This window comes from Phoxinus phoxinus (genome assembly GCF_949152265.1).
Source record: "Phoxinus phoxinus genome assembly, chromosome: 24".
NCBI classification, from domain to species: Eukaryota; Metazoa; Chordata; class Actinopteri; order Cypriniformes; family Leuciscidae; genus Phoxinus; species Phoxinus phoxinus.
This window is the reverse complement of record NC_136899.1, coordinates 2877013-2889787: the sequence shown is the minus strand read 5'-3', so window position 1 is coordinate 2889787 and position 12775 is coordinate 2877013. Positions and strand designations below refer to the sequence as shown.

At 41.2% G+C, this 12775-nt stretch overlaps 1 protein-coding gene across 2 annotated transcripts; it reads left to right on the top strand.

The window, feature by feature from the left end:
• Positions 1-211: 211 nt before the first annotated feature.
• Positions 212-12135, top strand: lrrc4bb (leucine rich repeat containing 4Bb). Of its 2 annotated transcripts, XM_079600852.1 has the most exons (7): positions 212-291; positions 1350-1478; positions 1568-1706; positions 1816-1886; positions 4110-4249; positions 4372-4642; positions 4992-12135. In XM_079600852.1, the coding sequence occupies exons 6-7, from the start codon at positions 4400-4402 to the stop codon at positions 6909-6911; spliced, it is 2163 nt and encodes a 720-aa protein (XP_079456978.1). In that variant the 5' UTR covers positions 212-291; positions 1350-1478; positions 1568-1706; positions 1816-1886; positions 4110-4249; positions 4372-4399; the 3' UTR covers positions 6912-12135. The 2 variants fall into 2 exon arrangements, with proteins under 2 accessions (XP_079456978.1, XP_079456979.1); XM_079600853.1 differs by having other exon boundaries at positions 1350-1706; positions 4110-4240.
• The last annotated feature ends 640 nt before the right edge of the window (positions 12136-12775 follow it).

Genomic DNA, 12775 nt, shown 5'->3' with positions numbered 1-12775 from the left:
GCACTAAAATATATATATTACTCTAAAAAATGCTGGGTTGTTTCAACCCAATTTTGGGTGAAATATGGACAAACCCAAACGTTGGGTTAAAAATGTAATTAAAAAATGTAACCCAACGGCTGGGTTTGTCCATATTTGACCCAAAATTGGGTTGAAACAACCCAGCATTTTTTAGAGTGTATTTATGTCTATCCACAGGCAGGACCTTCATGTTCCAAACCCTGAAGCTGAAACTAGGAGAACTTGAATGTCTTATTGCTTCATGGTTATCATCTCTTGAAAACATTTAGTGTGAGTTATCTGTTACCAACCCTCAACAATGGTGACAATTAACAAATATACATTTAGTTTATATATATATACACCTCAAGTTATAATTTAACCATCATATATAACCAGATAAGAGCTTTTCAAATCATGGATCAGTTTGAGGCGCCAAGTGTGACCCGATCGATTTTGTGGACGAAATGAATTAGTATTTCATTGCAAACCGCTGTTATACTGTATACTTTATGCACAAGAAGAAGAAAAAATGTTGTGAACAAAATAATCATTCTGTGAATATGATGATTATGTCACCCACATACACAATCTAATTTAGTCCATTAAATAGCCAGGTCACCAGCAACGTCAAGGTCATTGGTTCGAGTCGCAGGGAATGCATGAAAAATACCTTGTAATGCAATGTAAGTGGCTCTGGGTAAAAGCATCTGCCAAATGCATATATGTAATGTAAAATGCAATGTTCTGATAGGGTTGCAGAGAGCAATGTACAAGCAATTCTCACTGCGAAAGTACAAATATAATCATGCATATGAAAAGAAAACACTTGTCACGCATCCAATCAAACTCTGTTTTGGTGCAGGGTTAGAGTCACATTTAATGTCAAAGTTTTGAGACACCTTCATCCTCAAAAACATGCACACAACTACACAAGCTACAAGAAAATATGACCCAGATGACATTAAATAATTCATTTGCTGTGAGCAAAAACCAACAAAATCCAAAAGACATTTTTGAACCAATTCAGTTTTCCTATCTGTTTAGTCACTAGTGTGTTAATGATTTTGCATATTTTGGGGCTTATGCAGTTCTAGGTAATATTAACACATTTCAATGTTTTATTTCCAGTTGTAAGATACATTGTTGCAGGGTGAACTCTGAACCAAAACCGCTTTTCCATGTTCAATTTCTGTTAAGTTGCAGTAGTAGGCTAGGCATGATCACAATCTCAGTCGTCCCTGCAGATGAAACAGTGTGTGTGTGTGTGCTTGAATGCATGGAGTGATGTGTGTATGCATGGATGTATGGAAACAGGCTAGAGCAGGTGTGTTTTGTGCATGTCTCAGTGGTCGCTGTATTCAGGACCGTGGCTACGGACTTTGCGTAAGATGTTGCGCTGGGTGCAGCATCAGTCCCTGTGTACGGCCACGACGCGCGCGAGCTGCCTGCATACACTTACAAAAATGCGCCAGTAGGTTTGTACGCCTCGTACCCCGGATAATCAAATTACATTCGATTTTTACACTTTACAGCGAGCGATTGCGTCGTTTTTTTTCTCTCCCAGCGGTGGTATGATCTGTTAACTATATATTCACCGTGTCCGCGCGCACTGACGCGCTCCGGATCTGTGAGAGACACCGAATCAACGGGAGGAAAATCATTAGAAGAAGATTCGTCGAGTCGGCGCGAGGAGAAAGGAAAAGGTACAATGTGCATTTGATCAGATGACTGATCTCAAATGCTGTGGAACTGATCAATAAGGTTTGGTTATAAAGTCATGCTGTGGGATTGACGGGAATTGGTTTGATTTAGGTTTCCTCATGTCCAACATGAGTCATTAGAAGAGGATCCGGAGGATGTGATGGATGCATGAGAGGAGAACGGTAAGATCTTTCATTCAGCATTCGTTTGATTTATTTATTTATTTATTTAGCTAGTCAGTTTATTTACTTAAATATGTATTCATAGCATTGAATCTGGCCGTTGGAATTGTGATGATTTCGGAGTTTGTCAGTTGTGTTAATGATGGCTTGGCTTGATTTGCATTTTTCTTTCTCATTATCCGTGAATTACACAGACACCCGTGTGCCATTTTGTTGCGCGTCTTCGAGGGAGCGCGCGCGCGTGTCGGGGCCTCACTTGTGTATTTCACGCGCGTACGGCGGTCTCCGTTAAGACGCCGCAGTCACTAACGCATTCAGATGCACCGATTTACTCTCACATAAGAGCATCAGACCCACTGCAGTCTCTGGCATGATGGAGAGCCCTGCATCTGATGCCTTATGAAGGTTAATTAATAATCAATATAATGGCTTATGAAATGGATGTTTAATCCATGCATTTGACTCGTTTTTTGGCCTGTGGCTGGTTTTAACGAAGCCGTAGTGCAAACAGAGCGCCGCCACCCAACCGGATTCCGACATCCAGCATCTGCAAATCAATTTAGCGTTGTCATGGTTACAGTGAAGCTGCACCACCGCACCTGTGACACACACACACACACACAGTAAATATGCGCCTGTGTGTGATGATGATGGACAAAGATGTTAGAGCCATATTAGAACAAAACGTTGTATTCAAATTGTATTTTGCAAGACTTTCTTTGGATTCGTTTGAAATATTTCTGATGTAAGGCAATGTGTGTGTTTGCATGCACAATCTTACTTTATAATTGATAAACGTGCTCTGTTATCAGTTAAAGGTCGTAAACCTTTGACACAAACCCGACTGGCATTAGATTCCCATTACCTCGATGTTGCTCTGCATGTAAATACCCGTACCGGGGCTTTGGCGGCTCGTTCCCTGTGCGCATGTGTTCTGCGCATGCCTGCTTTGATGTCAAAATGGATATAAAAAAAGTGATAATTTCAAATGTAATGCAAACATGTTTTTCTTGTGCCTTGGGTTTGTAGGATGATTTTTGATAGTTTTTAGTGAGTGCATGATCTTAAACTGATTATGTCTATAAATGTGTGAGTTCATGTAAGCTGTTTTATTAGGTAAATGTCACAAATAGTAATATAAATAGTAAGTGAAAAAAAGAGAAGAGATCGAACACCTGCATTTTTGCCCATATTTCCTCAATTCCACTTTGCATGTAAACCTTTTCTAGTGTTCAAATCTTTTCTCTCTTTTACTGTGTCTATTGGTTTCCATTTTGATGTCAGTAATTTCATATAAACATGGTGGTGTCGAGCTCGGACTTTTGGTTTAGAGTTCATTTCTGGCCCACCTTACACCTAAAAGCTAAAAGACTGGTCTGGTTTATTAACTTTTTTTTATAGAATCGAATTAAAAAGTAGAATTCAGAAAAACAACAACATTTGTTTAAATATAGGCAGCATTTACTAACATTCTTGCAGTCTGTGTTTTTTCCCCACCATTCTGCCAAAAGTTTTAATTGTAAAGCTGTTTATACAAACAAATTCTGCTGCTAATGCATTACTGTCATCCAACATTCGTCATTATTCTCTATTTATTCATTGTAAACATCAGTGTTCAGACATGAGAGCTGTTTACCTCTTGCTCGTATGCACAGTGGTTGCACACACACATTTCTTTGTACAATTTGTATTAAATGTCTGTTTTCATTTACATAAGTAATAATGTAAATATTGTGTATTTTTTTTCTCATTATTCGACTCTTTATGTTTACAGAACCACACATCTATGCACATTTAATAAAGGGTACTCATTTGCAAATATAATTTCAGAGCTAGACGTTGTTCAGAGCGGACAAACCTGTTGCCTTCAACCAGTCAAATTAAATATTAAACCTCACATTTTTTTTCAGTCAAGGCCAGACCAATCCAAGTCTGGAAGGTTTAAAAAGAAAGACTATTATTATTGGCTACAGCTGTGGCTGCTCGATGATTATAAGTAATAAAAGAAAATAGAAAATAAATTGAGATTACAATCCTGTTTTGACTGGGCTAGAGGTCACAGCATTTAGTTGCACAGGTCACAGTTTTTAGTTGCTGATGTACTGACCCTCACACCCTTAGCTATATGAAATACGATAAGCTGTACATATATGCAGTTTTTGACCTCCCTCGTCCTCTCTCTCTCTCTCTCTCGCGTTCCCCGTCCCGTGTTTTTTCCTCCAGTAAGCAAGGCCAGTGCTGACTGTGATGATTGTGATGGCAAGCAGAAGACTCCCGTAGCAGCATCCTGTGCTGTTGACAACTGTGTGGATTACACTTTGATGCCACAAGATACCTGATTCCACAAGTTAATCGTAAAAAAAGTTAATTCTCTTTCTTGTTTTGTGGATGTTGTCATTCAAAACACACCTCCATATTTATTATTTTTCATCAAATTGAAGTTTTGAGGGTTTTTGGTGCTCACTATTTGCCTTGTTTTGTTTAGGAAAGGGGCAGGACATGATTCAGTTGCCATGCAGGCTGCTATCGTAACAGGCCTTTTCAGCCCCTCCCCCCTTATCTGGTTGGTCCAGCTGTTGTTGTGGCCACACCTCCTTGGACCTCGCTTGGCCGAAGCCAGTCCCGCCTGCCCCAATCCCTGTAGCTGTTCCAATCAAGCCAGTCGAGTGATCTGTACCAGAAAAGGCTTAAATGAAGTTCCACAGAGTATCTCGTCCAATACGCGATACCTCAACCTCCAGGAGAACTCCATACAGGTAACCTCCTTGATTCCCTAAATATACGCTTTCTCCATGAAAACTGCATGCCGAAATGAGCTACAAATGAAAATGATGGATTTCTTGCAATGATTTGCAGAGCCTTGGTGTTAGTCTTTGTTTACAAGCTCTGTTAGTTAGACAATCCAATCGGGCATTGTAGATCAGTCACAGAGTGACAGATGGTCACACATACGCAAATACTGAAATATAATACAAAATACCAAAGATGGGTTCTGCAGAACAGGCTAAACCTTTACAATATAGATTCAGAAGAGGCAGTAACCCCGTTCCAGAATGTGTCCGCTGTTATAACTAACTATATTCTCTTCTTCTTGTTCTTCTGCAGTCGATCAAGTCAGACACCTTCAAGCACCTAAATCATCTGGAAATTTTACAGTTGTCTAAGAACCAGATTCGTCAGATAGAAGTGGGAGCGTTCAATGGCCTTCCCAATCTCATCACCCTGGAGCTTTTTGACAACAGACTCCCACTGGTACCATCACAGGCGTTTGAGTACCTGAGCAAGCTTCGTGAACTCTGGCTAAGGAACAACCCCATAGAGACACTCCCAGCGTACGCCTTCCACCGCGTGCCGTCACTGCGGCGGTTAGACCTCGGCGAGTTGCGCAAACTCAGTTTCATCTCGGAGGCCGCATTCGAAGGGTTGCTGAACCTACGTTTCCTGAATCTGGGCATGTGCGGGCTTAAGGACGTACCCAACTTGGCGCCTCTCGTGCGGTTAGAGGAACTGGAGCTGTCAGGAAACCAGCTGGGCGTGGTGCGTCCGGGATCGTTCCAAGGCCTGGTGTCTCTACGCAAACTGTGGCTCATGCACTCTCGGATCTCTGTCATTGAGAGGAATGCCTTTGACGACCTCAAGAACCTGGAGGAGCTCAATCTGTCGCATAACTCTCTGCATTCATTGCCACATGATCTCTTCACTCCACTGCAGCAGTTAGAGCGTGTCCATCTGAACCACAACCCTTGGGTTTGCAACTGTGATGTTCTGTGGTTGAGCTGGTGGCTTAAAGAAACCGTACCTGATAACTCCACTTGTTGTGCACGATGCCATGCCCCACCAGGTACTAAGGGCAGGTACATTGGTGACCTTGACCAGAGAGACTTCACCTGCTACGCACCTGTGATTGTGGAGCCACCAACGGACCTGAACGTGACCGAGGGAATGGCAGCGGAGCTAAAATGCCGCAGCGGGACATCCATGACTTCTGTTAATTGGTTGACCCCCAATGGGACCTTGATGACCCATGGAGCGTACAAGGTCCGGATCTCTGTTCTGCATGATGGAACCTTGAATTTCACCAACGTGACCATGCAAGACACCGGACCATACACCTGTATGGTCACCAACTCTGCTGGCAACACCACAGCAACTGCTGTGTTGAACGTCTCAGCTCCTGATCCAGGCAGTGGTTACAGCTACTTCACAACTGTCACTGTTGAAACCGTAGAGACGGGGCAAGAAGGGCACGAATCAGCTCGGCAGTTCGTCAACGAGACGATCATTAGCTTTCTAGGACCGTCCGCCGTATCTCCATCAGCAGGTCCCACTGGTTCGATGCTGTCCTCCTTGTCACCGCGAACTACCCGTGCACCCGATCGCCCGTTCACCGTCTCCATCACAGACGTCGCCAACCTGTCGGGTCTTGAGGACGTAATGAAGACGACTAAGATCATCATAGGCTGCTTTGTGGCCATCACCTTCATGGCGGCCGTGATGCTGGTCGTCTTCTACAAGCTTCGCAAGCAGCACCAACTGCACAAACACCACGGCCCGGCGCGCGCCATTGAGATCATCAACGTCGAAGACGAGATTGGATCTGCGGGAGCTAGTGGCATCACAGGAGGGAGCACGGTCCACGGTGGAGCGGGAACTGGTGGAGGAAGCGGGCAGAGTCCTAGGATTCATGACCCTGAGATCATGACTCTGCCGAGCGTTGGGCAATCGGATCACCTGAACCACTACTACAAAGCGCACCACTTTAACAACAACGTGCTGGGCTTAAACATGGCGAGTGGAATGCTCAACAACAAACCCAATCTTTCCCAAAATCAGGCTTCAACCATGAAAATAGGGACCGGTGATATCATCCCTGGCTCGACCTCCCCTCCCCTGCCAATCCCCATCCCAATGGCGATGACTTTCCATGGAACTCTGAAAGGCCTTAGTCACGTTCCCAATATGCAGACTGAGCCGCTGTTGCTATCGAATGGCTCCAAGGAGAGCGTTCAGGAGACCCAGATCTGATTGCTCACACACACACATGCAGGAAGGGACGTAGACTGGTTTTTACGCCAGTGTGACTGTCAAGCCTTTGACATTATGGAACTCCATCCCTTTCCGACAGATTCTATGGAATATTCCGTTCAGTGAACAGAGAGACAGGGTTTTACTGAAGTGGACATGGCGCTATTGAGTACATATGTGCCAAAGCAAGCGTCTTTTTTGCAGTTCTTTTTTGAGTTGTGTCCGCGTATAAAAAATATAGTCTATATTAAAGTAGTGTAATTACTTAAGTGTTGGTTTGCCACAGTCCAGCGACACAGAGTACACACACACCGATGTACAGCAGCTAACAGACCTGTATAAAAGCATACACACATTTACACTCGCCGGAGGTTGACATCATTATTCATTGTACTCACCTCGGTAGGTAGTGTACCTGTGTGTGTGTGTGTGTAAGGGACAGTATTAACTGAGACTAGTTCAGAAATAAAGACTTAAACTGCTGTGATCCAGAATACATGCTCATGTTCACTCGGCTTCATGATGACTTTCTGAATCTAGCACAAGTGAGGATCAGTTCATAAGTTCAATAAAAGACACCGGTTTCAGGGTGACACACATCATACCTAGAGGAGAGGGCAGAGAGAAGAAGCCTTTCCCTGTGAACAATAAGAGTTACTTGGCTGTTGTCCTCAGCAAAGGTACCATAGTACCTCCCAACAAGCCGCCATAGTGCAAACTCTCTGTGCATATCTACGTTTGAAGAGATCGTGAGTGTCATATGTTTGTCTTTTCGCCTGTCAGCGCTGAAATGAAGAGTAACAGCAGTGTGTAAGGGCTATTTCACTGGCATTGGGTGTTTTTGATGTGCGCGGAACGTATCTGGACTTTAAGCCGACATGAAACGCCATTTAACTTCTGTAGTATTTCTATGTGAAACATGGATGCAGGGCGGGACTTGACTTTATCCATCGGGAATTGATTGGATCGTGAAAAGTGGGTGTACCAGAATGGAGCCAGGAGGGATTTGTGATTCTAGCCGAAATGGAAAGTCGTTTCAGAGGCGGAGCAGGTTACGGTTTGATAAAAAAATCTGAATTTTTTTTTTTTTTTTGGCTTGGCATAATGTGCACAGTTGAATCGTGCACAATAACGCCAGGAATGTGTGTTAGGAAAGTAAATAGTGTCCATTTTGAGTTCATGTTGACTTTAAAAATAAGCTGTATTAAAGCTTTGAAATATACTGGGATACGCAGCACAGGAGAATTTCATTGACTTGAAAATTTTAGATTTTTAACAGAGACAGAATGAAAGACATTGTGAAAATGTCCAGATTTTTCTGACGAAAGATTTTGCAATATGACATGTAATCTTATGTAAAGATTTTCAAGTATACTGTTTATAGACCAAATCAGTGGGTTTGGGTTCAAGGGGCTGGTTAAGGGTCAGGGTTCAGGGAATGGGAATACCGCTCTTTGGGCCACTTCAGATTAAACGTTAGCCATCCCGTTGGCGAAACTTGTATGCCTCGCTTTCAGAGAGTATTTTCTTTGAAGAGATTTGTGGACTGACCAGTCCTCCGTGGGAGCCATACAACAACTGCTGACTACATAAAGCGATCTATTGATCAAGTTCCTCATTCTTGAATGGCTTTGAAGTTGTATAATAACAATGTGCAATGTGCCATTAACTGGAGTAGAGTACACATGCGTGTATTATTGTAATTGCTGCATTAAACTTTATTCGGTTTTTAATTTCCAATTCATCATCTTTCTATCAAATTGTTGTTGTTAAAACTGATTCATCCTTTTGCAAATGGTGGGAACTTTCATTAATCAAGCTGGACTTCATTTGAACAACTGGGCAATTGTTTTCTCCATTGAATCGAGTCCGACATTATTAATTTTTTTGTTGAAGTGCTATACATAGCTCAGCAACCTGAGGACATTATATCCCTCTCAAATGTCTCCCTGCTATTCTTCATAATGGAATTATAGGACGAACTATATTTTTTCTGTTTCTTTTATTGCTTCCCCTCTTTCTCCCTACAGTATGAAAGCTGATTGTGTTTGAATATCCAGTGGAGTTGCTTAGCAACAACATCATTGCCAGGAAATGCTCTTAAAAGCTTATTGTAGCACCTGACCCTCGTCGGCTGATGCGGCGCATAGGTAGAGCAGAATTACGTCAGTATCACAGAAGCAAAAGGTTAGTTAATGTGAGGAACGTGTTCTCCGCGTCGCTTTGTGTCCTGGACATCGAGCTAGGAAAGATTTTGCATTGAACCCGGATCCAAAATTTGCATAACCGATTTGAATATTTTCGCCTGTTGAATGGTATTGATTTTGGTGGAACACATCTGTGTAATTTCCAAGCGCAATGATAAAGCAGTTGCCACAATTGAACCTTGATTTGGCCAATTAGCCGTATCGGGTGAGAAAAAGTCTAATTCTAGAGCATTTTTGGTGCAAGATTTTAGATTTTAAATGCATATATATATATATATCTGCACCAGCATATTGCTAACATTCATCAACTACACGTGTAGTTGACACAGACCGGCGTAATAGCCAGCAAACCTCACCTTTAACCTTTCCATACCTCGATTTTATCATATCAACTTGTGAAATGCAAAATGGCTAAACCCTGAGCGAGTCCAGATGTGTGTTTCGTCCTGTAGCAGGTTCTCCTCCTCTATGCATCTCTGCGGCGGTCAGAAAAATCACATTACCCTTACGGCTACTGAGAGACAGTTCACCTGAACCGTTCCCCGTTTCGGAAAGCGGCTGTAAGCTGATTTCACTGGCTGTGAGATGAAGACCCGTGTTGCAGTGTTTTAAGACGAGGCATGGACGCGGTTTCTGAATCCGCACAGATTGTATTATGAAGCGGTTTCATCGCTGTAGACTCTTGATGTGGTGGGTCTCTCTCTCTCCGTCTCTCTCTATCACGTTCTCACACTGACCATGTGTTCATATATTGCCATGTATATAATCTAAAGATGTAAATATTCTCTATTTTTTGACTTACCATGAGCAGAACACGCGTTCTTCAGGATTTGAAACAGAACGAAGCTTTTTGGAAACTATCTGCATTTCTCTCTCCTTCTATTTATGGGTGAATCTCATGAAAACAGGTCATATTTCACCACGGGATCAAATAATGCGGGAAGAAAAATAATGCTGTTTTTTTTTCTTTTTCCGCATTTAACTAATTTTCCTACTAATTATTATTATACATCTTGATATTTTGTTTGTAAATTCCCAATTTTCCGTGTATGCTTTAATAAATAAAAATAATTTCTAAAAATGTATATATATTTGCAAAAAGAAATTGTATAAGTACTACAATCATACATTTAAAATATATATAAATATTTCAATTTTTTGCAATGTTGAGAATAATTATTATTCTCTCATTTTTTTCTGAGAAATTGTCCCAGAATAAATCATTTAAAAAATATATGTTATGAAACTTAAAAAAAAAAAAAAAAACTAATAATGGGTTTAATTTTCACTATTATTAAACAAAATAAAATACGATTTTGGGGTGCAATTTGACCCGAAACCAGTTCTTAGCAGGTTTTGTGAGATTCACTCATATATTTCTCTTATTCTGTCTTTAGAACAACAAACTCCTCAAGAAAAAAACAAACAAACAAAAAAAAAAACCTTAAAATTAATCTTTTTTGCATTAAAAAAAATACAGTACTGCTGATATCGGCTTTGTTCTTCATCTGTTTACCTATTTATTTGTACTGAGTATTTTTAGTTGATTTGGTTTCTTTGTTGATGCTGTGTGGTTCGGCTGTGAAGAGCTGTAGTTGGTTGGCCATCAGTTCCGGGTCAAAGGTTGTGGCAAATGCTTAACTGTGCGTGTGAGCCTCTGCACTATGCCATTCGCTACACAGACGCTCTTTACCAATAAAACATGGACATTTTGGCTTTAGAACCCTGACTGTGTGTCTTTATGCTCAACTTTGATTAAAGCTGCTGTAAACAATCCATAAACTGAGATATACTGTAGAAGTATTGACTCTGTAAACAGCAAAGAAAGGGGAGTGGCCTGTGCCTTTTTTTAGCCAATCAGTAATGCTGTCTGGATGTGACTCATGTCTCTGGAGGGCGGGGTTTGAAGAGAGGGCGGGGTTTAGAAGAGAGGGCGGGGTTTGAAGAGAGGGCGGGGTTTTGGAGAGAGGGCGGGGTTTGAAGAGAGGGCGGGGTTTCGGAGAGAGGGCGTGGTCTGATTCAACAGCAGTCTGGTGGAAGTTAGCAAATGGTAAAATTGATTAAAGCACAATTTCTTTCTTTAATTATTTCTTTCTGCAGTTTCTAGATGAGTAAATCAGTGGTTCTCAACTGGCTTGTATTCAAGACGCAGAGCCAACACAGGACAACACTTATTTATCACACTAAAATGGTCATAAAACCAAATATTGCCATGATATGCACACATAAAATCGGAAGAAGACAGGCTGAATAAGAAAACGTACTTTTATTATGATTTCTTTGGCTTGTCTCCGAGTCTGGTTTTGCTTTAATTTCAAGTTTCATGATTTCACAAAACAAATAGTGTACAAACCATGTTTATCCTCTTAACAATTTAGTTTAGGGTCCAATTATCGCTATTAACTAGTTTCTTATTAGCATGCATATTACTAGGATTTTGGCTGTTTATTAAAGCACATATTAATGCCTTATTCTACATCCCTTAATACCTAAACTTATCAACTACTTACTGTTGAGAAGCAGTAATACACGTAGATGTAGTTAATAGTGAGAATTGGACCCTACACTAAAGTGTGTCCTTATTTTGCTATCCTAACCTTGCATGTTTACAGTTAGTTGCACTTTATTATTTGTATTAACACACGTTACCGTGACCTTGCGACCCACCAGTTGGGAACCACATCAAGCCTGTTGTGCCCTGAATTACACATATGATGTTTGTCAATTTAAAAGATACATTTTAAAGTCAAGAAAGTCGCAGTTTGATGTAAAACTGTTGAGGTGTAAGACTGAAAATACGTCATTACAAAAACTACAAACCCAAAAGGCGCACATGTGACGTCATACCTTTTCTCTCAATGAATGAAGCTAACTTTACTGAAGCTAACTTTACTGAAGCTAACGTTACTGCAGCTAACGTTACTGAAGCTAACGTTACTGAAGCTAACTTTACTGAAGCTAACTTTACTGAAGCTAACTTTACTGAAGCTAACGTTACTGAAGCTAACTTTACTGAAGCTAACTTTACTGAAGCTAACTCTACTGAAGCTAACTCTACTGAAGCTAACGTTACTGAAGCTAACTTTACTAAAGCTAACTTTACTGAAGCTAATGTTACTGAAGCTAACGTTACTGAAGCTAACTCTACTGAAGCTAACTTTACTGAAGCTAACGTTACTGAAGCTAACGTTACTGAAGCTAACTTTACTGAAGCTAACTTTACTGAAGCTAACTTTACTGAAGCTAATGTTACTGAAGCTAACTCTACTGAAGCTAACTTTACTGAAGCTAACTTTACTGAAGCTAACGTTACTGAAGCTAACGTTACTGAAGCTAACTTTACTGAAGCTAACGTTACTGAAGCTAACTTTACTGAAGCTTACGTTACTGAAGCTAACTTTACTGAAGCTAACGTTACTGAAGCTAACTTTACTGAAGCTAACGTTACTGAAGCTAACGTTACTGAAGCTAACTTTACTGAAGCTAACGTTACTGAAGCTAACGTTACTGAAGCTAACGTTACTGAAGCTAACTTTACTGAAGCTAACGTCTGTCATCTATAGTCTTCCGTTATAATCGTAACGTTACGCCGTCATGCCGGAGTGTGTTGTACCAGACTGCACACACACGAGCAACGGTGACGTATAGTGCGAGACT

Coding starts and splice junctions, on each gene's coding strand:
- lrrc4bb (XM_079600852.1), top strand. CDS start 4,400: ATGCAGGCTGCTATCGTAACAGGCCTTTTCAGCCCCTCCCCCCTTATC. Junction 4,643..4,991: donor TCCAGGAGAACTCCATACAG/GTAACCTCCTTG, acceptor GTTCTTCTGCAG/TCGATCAAGTCAGACACCTT.